Source organism: Podarcis raffonei, chromosome 13 (assembly GCF_027172205.1).
Source record: "Podarcis raffonei isolate rPodRaf1 chromosome 13, rPodRaf1.pri, whole genome shotgun sequence".
NCBI classification, from domain to species: Eukaryota; Metazoa; Chordata; class Lepidosauria; order Squamata; family Lacertidae; genus Podarcis; species Podarcis raffonei.
The window spans coordinates 53510910-53529284 of record NC_070614.1 but is presented as its reverse complement, the minus strand read 5'-3'; the positions used below and the strand labels follow the sequence as shown (position 1 = coordinate 53529284).

At 50.3% G+C, this 18375-nt stretch overlaps 1 protein-coding gene across 1 annotated transcript; it reads left to right on the top strand.

Annotated features, from left to right (window-relative positions):
* Positions 1–4254: 4254 nt before the first annotated feature.
* SOX15 (SRY-box transcription factor 15) lies at positions 4255–11114 on the top strand. The gene is made up of 2 exons (XM_053362237.1): positions 4255–4891; positions 10693–11114. The coding sequence occupies exons 1-2, from the start codon at positions 4323–4325 to the stop codon at positions 10910–10912; spliced, it is 789 nt and encodes a 262-aa protein (XP_053218212.1). The 5' UTR covers positions 4255–4322; the 3' UTR covers positions 10913–11114.
* The last annotated feature ends 7261 nt before the right edge of the window (positions 11115–18375 follow it).

Genomic DNA, 18375 nt, shown 5'->3' with positions numbered 1-18375 from the left:
CAGAGGGGCCGCCGTTGCTTCTTGGTTTGCAAACGGAATCTGGAGCAAAGGCAGGTGGTGCTATTGATTAAAAGCTGGAAGGGGCAGGTACCACTCTCAGTTCCAAAAATAAATAAATGACAAAACCGGTGTCCAGTGGTCTGGCTAGAAGCTACAGCAAAAGTTCACTGCAGTTGAACTTCTCAGTGAATTGGCCAAGGAAGCAGATCTGTTTTGATACAGTATATTGGTTCTGGGGCTGCCTATAAGACATTGGAAATCTAACTTTGAGGCAGTTGCACTATGGAACTCCCTGCCTATTGATATCAAGGGCACTCTATTCAGCCCCTGCTAAAAAACATTATTGCTTAGACAAGCCGACGCAGATGCTTGATCCGTTGCAGTAATTTTAACTTTCTGTACATTTTAAAGTATTGTTGCAATTTCTTCTTCTTCTATTTTTTTGCAAACCACTTTGAGGTTTGTGGGTCTATTCTTTTTGCAATCAAGGAATGTATAAATTTATATTAAATAACAAATAATAATTATATATATATATATATATATATATGAGACAGATAGTTTTTATTTGGTTTTACAAGTATATAATTATAACAACACTAGCATTCACATCCGCATTTACAGATTCCTTCAGATCCCTCCCCTGCACGGGTCCTTTTATTAAACCTTTTCTACTGCATCTTTTCCAATCAATCTATATTATATAACCTCATTGTCTCCATAGTACTTGATACTATGTTATTGCAATCCTGATTACATTTCCACCTGCTTACAGTGGTCTCTAAGATAAATTATAAATTCTTCCCTTAATAATAATATATATTGCATTGTTTATCTGTGAGTTTGTTTGTTTTTAAGGGGACTCTAGCAAAAAGCTTCTCCCATTTTTACTCTGCCCAGAGTCTTTCCCTTCCGCCTCCCATCTCCTTTCTCAAGAGGAAAGACTTCCACCCCCAAACTGGGAAAGGGTTCAGCTGTGGACATTCCTCCTCCAGGCTGCAGTTTGCTCAAATGCCCAGCTTTTGTCCCTAACAGCTGGCCCCAGGGAGGCCATTCACTTCCATTTGCAAGGTAATTTCTTCCTTATGTCCCTGTGAACTCGCCCTGAGGGGGAAGAGAATGAAGATTTTGTGGCATCAGGCCTGCAGGTGGAGGAGACCTTAAAGCGAAAGGCTCCCAAAAAAGGCCATTATCCTAGGTGATTTGTTGTTGTTGTTTAGTCGTGTCCGACTCTTCTGACCCCCTAGACCAGAGCACGCCAGGCCCTCCTGTCTTCCACTGCCTCCCGCAGTTTGGTCAAACTTATGCTGGTAGCTTCAAGAACACTGTCCCACCATCTCATCCTCTGTCGTCCCCTTCTCCTTGCGCCCTCCATCTTTCCCAACATCAGGGTCTTTTCCAGGGAGTCTTCTCTTCTCATGAGGAGGCCAAAGTCTTGCAGCCTCAGCTTCAGGATCTGTCCTTCCAGTGAGCACTCAGGGCTGATTTCCTTCAGAATGGAGAGGTTGGATCTTCTTGCAGTCCATGGGACTCAAGAGTCTCCTCCAGCACCAGAATTCAAAAGCATCCATTCTTCGGCCATCAGCCTTCTTTATGGTCCAGCTCTCACTTCCATACATCACTACTGGGAAAACCACAGCTTTTACTATACGGACCTTTGTTGGCAAGGTGATGTCTCTGCTTTTTAAGATGCTGTCTAGGTTTGTCGTTGCTTTTCTCCCAATCCTAGGTGATGTCTACCCTACCCACAAATCCAACTCAATGGTGTAACCTTGGAAAATGTCGATCACATCTCCTACCTAGGTAGTTAGTTATCTTTCCACACTGATGCCAAAATCCAGCATCGCCTGAGCTCTGCGAGTGCAACTTTCTCCTTATTGATGCACAGAGTGTTTGAGGACCGGGACATTCACAGGGAAACCCAAACGCTTGTTTACAAAGCAGTTGTACTAGCAACCTGTGTATTTGTGAAGAAGTGTGCATGGACACGAAAGCTCATACCAATAACAAACTTAGTTTGTCTCTAAGGTGCTTTTAAGACAGACCAGTGCACAGACTTTTATGACTTTTTAACACCCAGGCAGCGGTTTTTCTCTTCCTTCGTTGGCTTAGTAAAGGAACTGGCCTGCTGTGGATTTTGGGAGGGGGCAAATAATTTATCTCTCCCCCCCTTTCCCCCCTTAAAAAAATCCAGACCTGCTAGTTCCAAGGGATGTAAGGAGAGAGGGAGTTATAGAAATGTGTAGCTGGAAGGGACCCCAGCGGCCATCTAGTCCAGCCCCCTGGGAAAATGAAGACTTTCCCCCCTCCCTCTTTAATCCTACAAGAATGACTGCAGTCCTGGGCATGCTTATTTCTCAATCATTGCCATTTCAATAATTTCTCGGCTGCTTTCCTTTTATCGAAATAAAGGCACTCTCAACGGCCTTTGATACAATCAACCATAACATCCTTCTGGACCGTCTGGAGGGGCTGGGAGCTGGGGGCACTGTCATACAGTGGTTCCGCTCCTTCCTCCTGGGCCGTGTTCAGAAAGTGGTGTTGGGGGATGAGTGTTCAGACCCCTGGGCTCTCACTTGTGGGGTGCCTCAGGGTTCTGTCCTCTCCCCCATGGTTTTTAATATCTACATGCAGCCGCTGGGAGAGATCATCAGGGGGTTTGGGCTGGGTGTTCATCAGTATGCGGATGATACCTAGCTCTACCTCTCCTCTAAATCAGAACCAGTGAAGGCGGTGAAGGTCCTGTGTGAGTGCCTGGAGGCGGTTGGAGGATGGATGGCGGCTAACAGATTGAGGTTGAATCCTGACAAGACAGAAGTACTGTTTTTGGGGGACAGGGAGCGGGTTGGTGTGGGGGATTCCCTGGTCTTGAATGGGGTAACTGTGCCCCTGAAGGACCAGGTGCGCAGCCTGGGAGTCATTTTGGACTCACCGCTGTCCATGGAGGCGCAGGTTAACTCTGTGTCCAGGGCAGCTGTCTCCCAGCTCCATCTGGTGTGCAGGATGAGACCCTATCTGCCTGCAGACTGTCTCGCCAGAGTGGTACATGCTCTGGTTATCTCCCGCTTGGACTACTGCAATGCGCTCTACGTGGGGCTACCTTTGAAGGTGACCCGGAAACTACAACTAATCCAGAATGCAGCAGCTAGACTGGTGACTGGGAGCGGCCGCCGAGACCATATAACACCGGTCTTGAAAGACCTACATTGGCTCCCAGTACGTTTCCGAGCACAATTCAAAGTGTTGGTGCTGACCTTTAAAGCCCTAAATGGCCTCGGCCCAGTATACCTAAAGGAGCATCTCCACTCCCATCGTTCTGACCGGACACTGAGGTCCAGCACCGAGGGCCTTCTGGTGGTTCCCTCACTGCGAGAAGCCAAGTTACAGGGAACCAGGCAGAGGGCCTTCTCGGTAGTGGCGCCCTCCCTGTGGAACGCCCTCCCACCAGATGTCAAAGAGAACAACAACTACCAGACTTTTAGAAGACATCTGAAGGCAACCCTATTTAGGGAAGTTTTTAATATGTGACATTTTAGTGTATCTTTCATCTTTGTTGGAAGCCGCCCAGAGTGGCTGGAGAAACCCAGCCAGATGGGCGGGGTACAAATAATAAATTATTATTATTATTATTATTACTGCCCCAGGCGCCTGACCACAGCAGGCAGTCAAACAAAACACCAATCGCTAAAAAGGAACATCGCCAACAATCACTGCACCAAAGAGAAGTTGCTTTGAGTTCTTTTTGGAAGGGGAAAAAAACCCCAACTAAATAATTATGCAATCAATCAATCAATGAAATGCAGCCTGCGAACTTCATTTGGTATTTTGCCCTCATCCGGCAGCTTGTGCGCGATTGGGAACCGCCTCATTCTCATTCTCTCTCTGCACATGCTCAGAGGCACTATTGCCCACCCCACATCCGCTCCCATTTCAGAGAAACAGAGGTTCCGCAGCTAGGACGAAGCCTAATAATAATAATAATAATAATAATAATAATAATAATAATATTTATATCCCGCCCTCCCCAGCCAAAGCCGGGCTCAGAGCGGCTAACAACAGTAAAATAATACAGCATTCTAAAATCAATTCATTCTAAAATCACTTCAACGGATGGAGGTTCCCAAATCGGAGGGCGCGCGAGGAGTTAAAAGCGGGGGGCGTGGCCGATGCTGGGGGGGCGTGTCTCCCGCAGTGCCCCGCCCTCCCACCCTATATAAGCCCCGGCGCTGCGCTTTGCCCATGCCGTCTTGCCTGCAGCTTCTTCCCCGGCCGGCGCGCTTCCCCGAGGTCCTCTAGTCGGCGCGCCCCCATCGAATCAGGAGATGTTCGCCGTTTTCCCCGCGGAAGCTCCGCTGCAGCAAGAACCCGGAGGGGCCCCGATCCCTGCTGCTGCTGCCCCTCGGGCGCTTCCTCCTCCTCCTGCCCCCGAGGACCCCCTGGAGAAAGTCAAGCGCCCCATGAACGCCTTCATGGTGTGGTCCAGCGCGCAAAGGCGCAAGATGGCGCAGGAGCACCCCAAGATGCACAACTCGGAGATCTCCAAGCGCCTGGGCGCCGCTTGGAAACTGCTGCCCGACGCCGAGAAGCGGCCCTTCGTGGACGAGGCCAAGCGCCTCCGGGCTCTGCACATGAAGGACTACCCCGATTACAAGTACCGGCCCCGGCGCAAGGGCGGATCCGGGCGCGCACGGGACAAGGGCGCACCGGCAGCAGCAGCCTCGCCAGGAACCTTTCCGTGCGCCCCGACGGCCGAGACGCGCGGCTGGAGCGCATACGCTGCCGCTCCAGGAGGGACCCCCGACGGCAGGGGCGCCTGCTACCCTTACGAGCTCGCCCAAGGAGGACCCGGAGGCGGAGGAGGCTACGGGGCCGGATCCCCGGCGCCCTACAGGTGAGCAAGAAGAGCAGCCCCGACGGCGCGCGGCGGGGATGGGTGGCTTGGGGATGGTGGTGGTGCGTAATGCTCGGAGGAGACCCCTCGGGACGCTTTGAGCGCAGGAAGGGACGCTTCGAGTTCGGTCCTGCTCGCGAGTAGACCCTCTGGAGGTTGGAAGGGGCGTACGACGTCCACTGGGTGGTAGGTGAGCTCTACTCCGGTGTAGAGGCGTGGAAACTGTAGACCTTGCGTAGCCGCGTCCGTAGGTTTCCGTGGGTTGGAGGCGAGCCCTACTCGGGAGGAGGCGCATTGGATTTTTACACCTTGGGAAGCAACGTCCGTTAACTTCAATGGGCTGTAGGTAAGCCCTACTCTGAGTAGACTTTCTTTTTTTAAAATAGTTTTTATTAAAGCGGAGTAAACGTGTGGAAACTTTAGACCCCAGGTAGTAATGTCCTAGATTTCAGTGGGGTTGTGCATGAGCCCTGCACGTGAGTAGGAAACTCTTTAGATCTAGGGTAGAAACGTCCGTAGACTGCAGTGGGTTGGAGGTGAGCCCTACTCGAGAGTAGGCGCATTGAAGCTCTTGCACCTTGGGAGTTAGTGGTGTCCTTTAACGTCAATGGGTTGTATGCGCTATTAGTCCTACTTGGAGCAAGACTTCGTCTCATTTCAGCGAGAAGTTTGGGAAGCTCTCCTCGGAGTAAACCCATTGAAACTCTGCTGCCTCGGGTGGTAGCGATGTCCAGTTTCAAGGGGCTGCGTGCAGTGCCGTCTCTACTCAAGAGTAGACTCGCGGAAGCACTTGGACTTCGGGTGGCAGCAACGCCAGTTCACTTCACTGGGTTGCATCAAGCAGTCGCTTCTGCTCAGAGTAGACCCATTAAAAATAATGAAAATGGCTGTTACTTTTAGTGGGTCTACTCCGATCAAGGCTTGGTTTGATGCATCGCAGTGATTCTGTTGAGGGGGACTAATACTGCAATAAATAATTTGGACTAAATTTGGAGCTTCTCGTGGAGAAAACCTTCCCTCCCTCCTAGCAGGCGATCCTGTGCGTGCTTACTCGCGAGTAAGCTCCGCAGTGTCCTTTCCAGCTTTGGGGGGGCGGGGGGCTGCGATCCTGTGCGTGCTTCCTTGCGGAGGAAGCTGCAGGGAAGCGCAGCAGCAGGGTTTACTTTGGAGAAAACCAGGCCTAAGCACTGTGCGCTTGGTGGATCGGGACCATTTCGGCTTCTCACGAAACGGACTTCCTGGATTTGCCTTCAGCTGAGCGTGCCAGACGAGCCTTCCTCTTGCTTTACAAAAGCACCGAAGGGAAGAGTGAGGGGGAAGAAAAGAGAAAGAGAAAATCTCCCTGTTTGGTTTCCTATCCAGCCAGAAATCCCATCCTGTGTTCCGATTTGCAGGAATGTTTTAACGTGTGCAACAAACGTTTATTTAATTGCATTTATATCTGGGTCTTCTCCCAGGCCCTAGCCCTGCGCTCTAACCACTGTGCACCGCCACCGGCTCATAAATCAGGTTTTGGGTTTTTCTAAATTAAGCGCCCCTTTTTGCATCACCAAAAAAATGTGAATTTTTTCTTTAAATTGCGTCTCTATCTGGAATGGGGAACAGGGGAACTCCTTGCTGCAGTTCCTCAGTAAAGCTGCGCCATGGCTGCTGCAATTGGCTGCTAAATTCCTGCGGTCCAGGATTCAGTTCTGGGATCTGTGCTGGGGGCAGGTTTTCCGGAATTGGCTTAAGTGTCATCTATGGAGATAAGCTCTTCAGCTGCTGATTGTGTTACAAGAGCAGGACACCTGGGTTCTCCGGAGGGGGGGAGAGGAGGGAGGTGCCTTTCCGCACATCTGCTTCCAAATGTTGTTTCTAGGGCAAGGTAAAAACTTCTTTTTGTGGGGAGAAGGCAGGGATTTTTTGCAGAGAATCTAGGAGTCCCTACCCACCTTAAATGATAAAATTTAAACACTGCTTGATCGTGTTTGTTTAAAAAGGATACAGCCCCGCAACCGGAAAGCGGAGATCAAGCCAGAAAAAAGAACTGTGATTCGAAACTTTAAATAAGTTGAAATAACAATAGACTACAAAAGATGATTTAAAATTGCATCCGCCTTCTTTGCTGCCACCTGAGTTGAGAACCCAGATTGCCCAATGTCTCTTTACAGAAAATAAAATTCTGCCCCCCTCTGTTTGGGGGACCCAGGAGTCCTGCCTCTCTCTGTTTGGGGGACCCAGGAGTCCTGCCCTCTCTCTGGGGGACCCAGGAGTCCTGCCCCACTCTGGGGGACCCAGGAGTCCTGCCCCACTCTGGGGGACCCAGGAGTCCTGCCCCACTCTATTTGGGGGACCCAGGAGTCCTGCCCCTCCTCTGTCTGGGGGACCCAGGAGTCCTGCCTCCCCTCTATTTTGGGGACCCAGGAGTCCTGCCTCCCCTCTATTTTGGGGACCCAGGAGTCCTGCTCTCCTCTGTTTGGGGGACCCAGGAGTCCTGCTCCTCTCTGTTTGGGGGACCCAGGAGTCCTGCCCCTCCTCTGTCTGGGGGACCCAGGAGTCCTGCCCCTCCTCTGTTTCAGGGACCCAGGAGTCCTGCCTTCCACCACAGGGCTGCCTTTCTTCCTTCCTGGAGAGTTCCCCAGCGCCCTGGCTTGATGCCCCAGATCTGTCTCAGCGTCATGCCCCGGCAAAGCTGGGTGGGTGCTGGCCCTGGCAATCTGGGCGCGGCCCCCCCACCCGGGGGGTTGCCAGCTCCTTGGGCGCTCTCCAGAGTGCATCATCGCCCTGCCCTGCGCCAGACACGCAAAGGGGAGCCCTGCCCCTGAGGTCGTGACCGAGGGTGGCCTAACTCGCACTCGCACCCAAGCCGCTTGGCATGTGGGGGGGGGGAGAGGGAGGGAGGAGGAGGCCTGGGAGAGGCAAGACTTGCGGGTGCCGTGGGGGAGAGGCAGGACTCCTGGGTCCCCCAAACAGAGAGGAGCAGGACTCCTGGGTCCCCCAAACAGAGGGGAGGCAGGACTCCTGGGTCCCCCAAACAGAGGGGAGGCAGGACTCCTGGGTCCCCCAAACAGAGGGGAGGCAGGACTCCTGGGTCCCTGAAACAGAGGGGAGGCAGGACTCCTGGGTCCCTGAAACAGGAGAGCAGGACTCCTGGGTCCCTGAAACAGGAGAGCAGGACTCCTGGGTCCCTGAAACAGGAGAGCAGGACTCCTGGGTCCCTGAAACAGAGGGGAGGCAGGACTCCTGGGTCCCTGAAACAGGAGAGCAGGACTCCTGGGTCCCCCAAACAGAGAGGAGCAGGACTCCTGGGTCCCTGAAACAGAGAGGAGCAGGACTCCTGGGTCCCTGAAACAGGAGAGCAGGACTCCTGGGTTCCCCAAACAGACGGGAGAGCAGGACTCCTGGGTCCCCCAAACACGGGAATTAGAGGACTCCTGGGTCCCCCAAACAGAGGGCAGAGGTTTGAAGATGGAGAGCGGTGGTCCGGATTCCGGGGACCCCTGGGCAGGCGGGTGGAGGCTGCCGGGTGAGGAGGGGCTGGCTGGCAGGCAGGCAGGTCCGGACAGGTTTGGGGGCTCTCAGCCAAAACTGGAAGAACTGGCTGGCGAGGAATGCAGGCCCGCCCCACAGGCCCCGGGGGATTAGCTTTCTCTCTCTTCCCGCAGGTGGCGAAGGGCTGGGCCCGGCAGGTGCTCTCCTGGGGTTATGGCCACCTCACAGTCTAGTGCACAACACAACGCTCCCGGTTTGTGAGCATTGGAAGGGTCCCTCAAAGGTCATCCAGCCCAACCCCGGAGGTTGGCCAATTTAGGACAGGCGAAAGAAAGTTAGACGGCGGAACTGCCTGCCACCAGAGGCAGTGTGAGGTAGGACAGGCTGAGAGAGGCAGCGACAGCGAGCTTCAGGGTTGAGTGGGGGGATCTGAACCCGGGTCTTTACGAGGGCCTGTTCTGACATCCTGGCTCTTGTAATAATAATAATAGTAATAATAATTAGTGAATAAATAAATCCAATACTATATAGCTCTATGGCTATGGGGTGAGTGGTACACAAATTTAATTTAAAAAACCCACATCGTTGCCTTCCCACACAAACTGGAGAAGTTCCCCTCCAATTTCTTACAATATTAGAGATTTATTTTTTTAAAAAAAATTATACTTTTCAGATATATACATTTCACTGATTCATTGGAACATTTTAAAACTTCCTTCCCCCTATTTCTGCGTTTCCTTAATTTCACTTTTCATATATTCTGCCATATCCAAATTAATTAGTGAAACTTGCTCATTTGGAGAAGAATATTGGAGATGTAACAAGAATTTGCTATCTGGTGTGGCTTCAGGGCTCGGGTTATTTACGTATATTAACATTATTTCATTTGTTATAGCGCCTTTTTCCTCCAGGGAGCTCAGGCTGTGCTGCGAATGCTTCTCCCGGGTCACATCCAGTTGAAGTTCATGGCAGTGTGCGGAATTCGAACCCGGGTCCCTTCCCCGCCCCCAGATCAAAGCCCCTGATTCTCTTAACCAGCCCTAGGCAAACTCCTGCCCTCCAGATGTTTTGGGACTACAATTCCCATCATCCCTGACCACCGGTCCTGCTAGCTAGGGATGATGGGAACTGTAGTCCCAAAACATCTGGAGGGCCGGCGTTTGCCTAGGGCTGCCTTTAACCATTGCACCACACAGCCCGAGACCACTTAATCCTTGGGGTTTCGAAGGCCCATGCAATAAGAAAAACCAGTCCTATATTAGATAGATAATCTAATATACGAGAAGGGGAAGGTCCGCAAGGGATTTTTGAGCCGTGATAAGGAAATCACTTTATAAGAAGGGATTAGTCTTTTAGAAGACATCTGAAGGCAGCCCTGTTTAGGGAAGCTTTCAATGTTTGATGCATTATTGTATTTTAATATTTGGTTGGAAGCCGCCCAGAGTGGCTGGGGAAGCCCAGCCAGATGGGCTGGGTATAATAATAATAATAATAATAATTAATAATAAATAAATTTATTATTATTAGATATGGAGTAAATACAAAGGAAAACGTACTTACCTTCGTTGTACATTTATATTTTAAAGTAATAAAGATTTACTCAAAAAAACAGGCCTGCCAGGAGAGCCCCGGTAGACTATTCCTGAGAATGGAGGTTCTATTTCTGAATACCCATAGTATATATGGGGTGGGGGACTGGCCTCTGGGGTTTACTTGGGTGGTTAGTTGGCCACTGGGGACCTCTGTGGATGTTGTTCTCGCCTGCTCCTCCTCCTGTTAAAACAGGATCCTTGAGATTTACGGATTTCGAGACTGGAGAAAGTCCTTATTAATGCAGCACTGCTAACCTGCGGAACTCCCTGCTACAGGAGGCAGCGATGGCCACTAATAATCTCGATGGCTTTAAAAGAGGAGGAGCCATCCATGGAGGAAGAGAGGTCTACTAGCCAGGATGGAGGCGCCAATACTCCTCTCCCCAAACCCACTTTTTGGGGCGTTTTTGTAAAAAAATATTTTATGTGTCAGGCGCCAAGCAGAACTGCTGATGTCAAGTATGTGTATGAATATTCTTTTGTTTCAGAAGTGTGAGCTGGGCTGGAGAAGATCGGTCGGTGTTTGTGCCGGCTGCTGGGAATTGTAGGGGGAAACTACAGTTCCCAAGTCTCCGCGGGGGAGTTTGTGCGCACCGGGCGTGCTTTAAATGAGCGGGTTGGGATGGATGACCTTTGGGGGGGTCCCCCTTGCAACGGTGCGGTTTCGTGCCTGCGAGGCGATCCTGGCGGCCAGTGCTACAACTCCCAACGCCCTCTCCCTCTGTGTTTCCGCAGCACCCTGACGTACGGCGCCCAGCCCTCCCCGATGGTGGCCACGATGATCAAACAAGAAGGCGGCTTGCAGCAGTTTCACCACTCCTTTGGCGACTTCCACGATGTGATGACGGCCTATTCCCTGCAGGCGTGCGATGCTGCGGAGGGGGCGCCCCAATACTGCATTTCCCAGCACCCCTATTTGGGGTTCAGCAACACACCTCCACTGACCCACCTTTAACTGGTTTGAAGGTGGCGGAGAAAGGACTGATTTAATTTGGGTTTTTTTTGGGGGGGTGTTGGTTTGGGGGCTGTTTTATTTCCCCAGCTTCGTGCAAAAGGGGATAAACTTGATTTCACTTGTGCACAAGTTTGTGTCTTGCGTATATCGAAGCGGGGAAGTTTGTACAGGACAATTTTCTTTTTTACCTTAAGAAATGAAGGAAACGGGAACCTCTTTTAAGGGTGGGTGGCTGGGTGGGTCCCAATTCCTGCTAGCAGGGATTCCTCGTTTGGGTGGGTGGAAAACGTAAAGGGGAGGGGGGCTATATTTTGCTAATTACATTTTTTAAACAAGTTTTTATATTAAAAAAAAAAAGGAATAAAAGCTGTTTGTGTGAAAGACCCTGGTTTGTGGGCTGTGATGGTGAGGGATGTGTGCTTGCGGGCTCTTGGCAAATTGTAGAGTCGGAAAAGGGACCCCCAAATATCATCTAGACCAACCCCGGACCCCGCAAGGCAGGAATTTCATCCGGGACGCTATGGAGCAGCAAAATAGTGCCCCTCAGTTGCCTTAGACCACAACTTCCTGGGAACGTTCACGGCTGGCCATGTGTCCGGGTTGCTGTGTTTTGTGCATTGAAGCGGGTTCGGCTGGATGGCCTTGTGGGGTCCCTTCCAACTTGAAAATTCCGCGAAACGTGGCTGATGTGCCTGGAAACCTGTAGCTGCAAAGGTGCAAAGATGGCTGGAAGTTTTAAGGGGGATAGAAGAACAGGGAACTGCCCATACAGAGTCAGACCATTGAAATAATTATAATATAATAATAATTTATTTATACCCCGCCCATCTGGCTGGGCTTCCGCAGCCACTCTGGGCAGCTTTCATCATAATATTAAAATACAGTAATGCAAGCCCAATGCCTCCTTTCTTTACTTCGGGGCTGAGGCTGCTAGCCTAATAATAATAATAATAATTTATTATTTATACTCCACCCGTCTGGCTGGGCTTCCCCAGCCACTCTGGGCGGTCTCCAACAAAACACAAAAATACAATAATGCATCAAACATTAAAAGCTTCCCTAAACAGGGCTGCCTTCAGATGTCTTCTAAAAGTCAGATAGTTGTTTATTTCCTTGGCATCTGATGGGAGGGCGTTCCACAGGGTGGGCGCCACCACCGAGAAGGCCCTCTGCCTGGTTCCCTGTAACTTGGCTTCTCATAGCAAGGGAACCACCAGAAGGCCCTCGGAGCTGGACCTCCATGTCCAGGCTGAACGATGGGGTTGGAGACGCTCCTTCAGGTCTACTGGGCCGAAGCCATTTAGGGCTTTCAAGGTAAGCACCAACACTTTGAATTGTGCTCGGAAACGTACTGGGAGCCAGTGTAGGTCTTTCAAGACTGGTGTTATGTGGTCTCCCAGTCCCCAGTCTGGCTGCCGCATTCTGGATTAGTTGCAGTTTCCGGGTCACCTTCAAAGGTAGCCTCACGTAGAGCGCATGGCAGTAGTCCAAGCAGGAGATAACCAGAGCATGCACCAGTCTGGTGAGACAGTCTGCAGGCAGATAGGGTCTCATCCTGTGTACCAGATGGAGCTGGCAGACAGCTGCCCTGGACACAGAATTGACCTGCGCCTCCATGGACAGCTGTGAGTCCAAAATGACTCCCAGGCTGCGCACCTGGTCCTTCCGGGGCACAGCTGTCCCATTCAGGACCAGGGAGTCCCCCACACCTGCCCGCCTCCTGTTCCCCCAAAACAGCACTTCTGTATACTGGACCGAGTGAGATCACGGGCAGCAGTGGCTCGCCAGGGTTTCAGGAAGGGAATCTCCATTGGGACCTTCTGTAAGCCAAGCAACTGTCCTGGCTCCTATTGAGCTATGGTTGTTCCCTTGAAAACGAAGCAAGTTGATAGTCTTCATGGTTGCGAACGAAGGGTCACTGGAAGTGGCCTTTTGCTAGATCACGCTATAGATCCATCCCGCTCAGACATTGGCCCTGGTCCCTTCTGCATGCCAGGCAGACGCCCATGCCCTTCAGATCCCTGCCCAGGAAAAGGGGATTACACAAAACAAATGAAAAATACAAATGAAATACTGCGAAAATCCCTGAAACGAGAAGTAATCAACTAGAAATATTATCTTATATAATGAAACTAAATAACAAAAATCAAAAGTTTAAGGGAAAAATTAGAAAACCCCTGAAACGAGAAGTAATAGACTAGAAATATTATCTTTTAGAAATATATTAAACTAAATAACAAAAATCGGAAAGTTTAAGGGAAAATTTGGAAAAACCTAGATTAACATCAGCAGGAACATCTAGACCAAAGGAGCGTTCCAGCCCTGTTCTTGAGTTTAAAATCTAAAATAGCTTATTTTATATTCCTTTCTTTGAATTTATGCTATGTAGGTTTTTAAAACCTTTTTGTAAAGGCAATACTAGAGTTTTCACAGCCAAGTCCTCAACTCCTTATTACTATTCTTTAAATAGGGCTATATCTAAAACTTGCCATTTAGGTTTTCAAACCTTTTTTGTATTTCAGCCCTGTTCTTGAGTTTAAAATCATTTAAGTTTTATGATTTCTCTGTTTCCTTCTGAGGAAACTGAATAGTTCAGTGAAACGAGGTTTGTGCCCGGCGTCCCGTTAAGGCTTTGTTCAGTTCTAGGTTTTTCTAGTTTTTTCCTTAAACTTTTTTTTATTTTTGTTAGTTTAATTCTAGAAGACAATATTTCTAGTCGATTACTTTTCGTTTCAGGGATTTTCTAATTTTTCCCTTAAACTTTTTTATGTTTGTTATTCAGTTTAATTCTAGAAGATAATATTTCCAGTCGATTACTTCTCGTTTCAGGGATTTTCACGGCATTTAATTTGTTTTGTGTGATTTCTCGGTTCCATGGCTGTCTCTTTTTTTACAAGAAAAGGGAATTGGCTGCTGCTGGGTCCCTCTGGCACAGCGCTGGCCCCCCTTTCTGCACCCACCTCCTGCCAGTCTCTGGCGATGGGTGACTCACTTCTTTCGTGCCGGGACAGGTGTGTGCCGAGGGCAGGGCAGGCTGCCACCCACAGGCCCGGGAACCGGAGCGAGCCCAGTTTTCGGGGGCAGCCCTGCTCCCCGCCCGCCCTCGAACATGTCCCTTCCAGCCCTGATCCGAAAAGGGCGAGTAGAATGACTTAGATTGGCTTCCTTAGAAGGAAAGGTTGCAGCGTTTGGGGGCATTTCGGGTCAAGAGACAACACGGTCGACTTAAAGCCACGAGCCTCGTGAATAGCGCAATTCTCGGCTGCGACTCCTGCATTACCGGCGGGGTTGAGATGGATGACCTTTGGGGGAACCCTTCCAATTCGGGATGCTGCTTTGAGTGAAAACGGTATTTTATTTTTTTCTAAAAGGCTTTTCTCAAATAAAAAGGGCACACCAGTTCCCCTTCCTCCTCTTGAGGAGACTTCTGCAGGATGGGAAAAGGAACATCCCAAAACACGGTTTGAAATTCTAGAGGTGCCCGTCATATTTTGCCACCGGCGCTGGTCCAGTTGTGGCTACGTGGGTCAGTTTAGAAACCTGCAATAACGCACAGTTAATTCCATTCCCACTGTGTGTCTGCTTCTCCTCATTGCATACCGAGACGTGTGAATTGTTGGTCACCTTCAAGGAAAAGCCGAAAATGCATTTGAGTCTGGGTGCGGGGAGAAGTTATTAAGTTTAGCACAGCTTTCCGGATATCGCTTTGCAATGGCTGGCTTCGTCCTGTGCTCTGAGGGCACCGGATTTTGCAAGGCTGGTTTCTTTACTGCCTACTTTTCGGAGGCTACGGCATTAAAACCACACGATTAAAAATTGGGGCGTAAAAATAAGCCGGGTCTGGAAAATATACCCTTTTGAGTGTCAAAAACTCCAACCCAGGGTAAAGAGGTCTTTGGCACTCGGTGGAAGCTGTGTCAAGAATGCACCAGTTACACCTCTGGTCTGTAGGTGAGGGGCCACCACAGAAAAGGCCCTCTTCTCCCCCCTGGGCTTACCCCCATGTTTCCCCAGGCCCGCTCTGCTGACCTCAGCACAAACCCATTTAAAGGGCCAGAAACAACCTCAAAAAATGGGAAAAGGACACCAAAACAGCGTCCAGCGATCTCGTGTGCCTCTAACTGCGATCCCAGGAACACTCCTGGTTTTCAAAACTCTTTCCAGAGGTTGAGAGAGTCCTTGCAGGCTTTTTTCAAATGTTGTTTCCAAAAAGAACGCTTGGTTTCTCTGAACATAATCCTGCGTTATAATTTTAGGGTTTCGGACACAGATTTGAGCATCCTGAACCAGCTCAGCTGTTTTGAAACAGGAGCTTTATTTTTAAGGTTATGCTTAAAATTCTACAAGGAAGGCTCAAGCAGTATGTGGATCGAGAACTCCCAGAAGTGCAAGCTGGATTTAGAAGAGGCAGAGGAACCAGAGACCAAATTGCAAACATGCGCTGGATTATGGAGAAAGCTAGAGAGTTCCCGAAAGACATCTACTTCTGCTTCATTGACTATGCAAAAGCCTTTGACTGTGTCGACCACAGCAAACTATGGCAAGTTCTTAAAGCAATGGGAGTTCCTGATCACCTCATCTGTCTCCTGAGAAATCTCTATGCGGGACAAGAAGCTACAGTTAGAACTGGATATGGAACAACTGATTGGTTCAAAATTGGGAAAGGAGTACGACAAGGCTGTATTTTATCTCCCTGCTTATTTAATTTATATGCAGAATACATCATGCGAAAGGCTGGGCTGGATGAATCCCAAGCTGGAATTAAGATTGCCGGAAGAAATATCAACAACCTCAGATATGCAGATGACACAACCTTGATGGAAGAAAGTGAGGAGGAATTAAAGAACCTTTTAATGAGGGTGAAAGAGGAGAGCGTAAAATATGGTCTGAAGCTCAACATCAAAAAAACGAAGATCATGGCCACTGGTCCCATCACCTCCTGGCAAATAGAAGGGGAAGAAATGGAGGCAGTGAGAGATTTTACTTTCTTGGGCTCCATGATCACTGCAGATGGTGACAGCAGCCACGAAATTAAAAGACGCCTGCTTCTTGGGAGAAGGGCAATGACAGGCCTAGATAGCATCTTGAGAAATAGAGACGTCACCTTGACAACAAAGGTCCGTATAGTTAAAGCTGTGGTTTTCCCAGTAGTGATGTATGGAAGTGAGAGCTGGACCATAAAGAAGGCTGATCGCCGAAGAATTGATGCTTTTGAATTATGGTGCTGGAGAAGACTCTTGAGAGTCCCATGGACTGCAAGAAGATCAAATGCATCCATTCTTAAGGAAATCAGCCCTGAGTGCTCACTGGAAGGACAGATCCTGAAGCTGAGGCTCCAGTACTTTGGCCACCTCATGAGAAGAGAAGACTCCCTGGAGAAGACACTGATGCTGGGAAAGATGGAGGGCACAAGGAGAAGGGGGCGACAGAGGACGAGATGGTTGGATAGTGTTTTCGAGGTTACCAGCATGAGTTTGACCAAACTGCGGGAGGCAGTGGAGGACAGAGGTGCCTGGCGTGCTCTGCTCCAGGGGGTCACGAAGAGTCGGACACGACTAAACGACTAAACAACAACAAAAATATAAAACAGAACAATTGAAACGGTGGGGTGAGTGGGTTACATGAGATCTAAACAGAAGCCCAGCCAGAAACCTGGCTGTTTTTGCTGCATTTTGGACCAACTTTGAAGTCCCGGGACAGTCTTCAAGGGGTGGCCCAAGCAGCTAGCATTGCAGTAGTCCATCCTGTAGATTGCCAGAGGCAGTCGCCAAGTCATTTTGGAGGGAGGGGGCATCGGGGCAGCCTGTCTCCCTACAGATATTTTGGCTCCTAGCATTCTGGTTGCGCTGGCTATACCTGAGTGGGGTTTGTGGTCCAAAAACCAGCAATTTAGGAAAAAGTGCTCCCCAGAGACTGATGAATTGGGGTGGCAAAGTGAGCCCCAATCTTTCCATAATCCTAATTGATGGGCAATGGATCCCGCACAGTTGGAAACGCATCTTTTTGCCTTAAAGATCTGCGTTTTTTGCCTTAAAGATGTGGGGCTCCAAGTAGCTTTAAAATCCCTTCGTAAGAGATGGAGGTGGTCTCCCTGGGAGGTGGCCCAGGCTGCAGGATTAAACCCACTTGTGATAAGGGCGGGTGGGCAGTTAATCAATGGAACTCCCTGCCACAGGAGGAAACAAGGAGGGCTTAGAAGGATTCGACAAAACCGCTTCCAGTTGCCGTGATGGTTATACATTGCTCGAGTTGCGACGCTTCTGACTCCCAGCTCCAGGAAACCCCAGGAGGGGAGAGCGGCTCTCGCACTCGGGTCCTGCTCGCGGGCTTCCCTTAGGGCCACCTGGTCAGCCCCTGTGAAAACAGGTCGCTGGACTGGATGGGCCATTGGGTTTGATCCAAGCTCTTAAGTCAGCATGGAGGCTCCAGCTCCAGAGACAGTCTACCTAGATTCTTAGGTAGGGCTCAGCAAACTTTTTCAGCAGGGGGCCGGTCCACCGTCCCTCAGACCTTGTCGGGGGCCGGACTATATTGGGATGGGGGGAAATGAACGAATTCCTATGCCCCACAAATAACCCAGGGATGCATTGTAAATAAAAGCACACATTCTACCCATGTGAAAACACGCTCGTCCGTGGGCCGGATTGATAAGGCGATTGGACCTTAGTTTGCCTACCCAAGTTTTGAGGGGCATTTGGCCCCCTGTGAGAACAGGGAGCTGGACTGGACAGGCCAGGGGGCCCGATCCACCGGGCTTTTATGTGTGCTGCTTTTGCAATCCAGATAATCTCAGCCGCTTAGTTGCAGCGATGTTGTGATTCTAAAAGCAGTGGGGTGTGTGTGTGTAAAAGGGTGGGGCGGTGTGTGTGTGGGGGGGAACACCCTTTGGCAAAAGTTTAAACGCTATAACATCCCCCCCCCACTGCACTCCAGGAAGACAGCTGCAGATCTGCTCTGACTCACCTGCTCTCCCTCCCTGAAGCGAAATCTTGCTAAGCTCCCCAATTAGGATGCCCCGCCCCGCCCTGGCTGGCTGCCCCTCCTGCCCCCCGCCAGCATCACCCACAAAGCAGAGAGAAAAACACCCATTTCCTCCCCCTGCAGGGCATGTGGTATTTTTGCAGGCTGGATTGAGCTGAGCTGGGTGAGAGAGAGAGAGACAGCTGTGGGTTAAACCACAGAGCCTAGGACTTGCCGATCAGAATGTCGGCGGTTCGAATCCCCGCAATGACGGGGTGAGCTCCCGTTGCTCTGTCCCTGCTCCTGCCAACCTAGCAGCTCGACAGCACGTCAAAGTGCAAGTAGATAAATAGGTACCACTCTGGCAGGAAGGTAAACGGCGTTTCCGTGCGCTGCTCTGGTTCGCCAGAAGCAGGTGAGTCATGCTGGCCACATGACCCGGAAGCTGTACGCCGGCTCCCTCAGCCAATAAAGCGAGATGAGCGCCGCAACCCCAGAGTCGG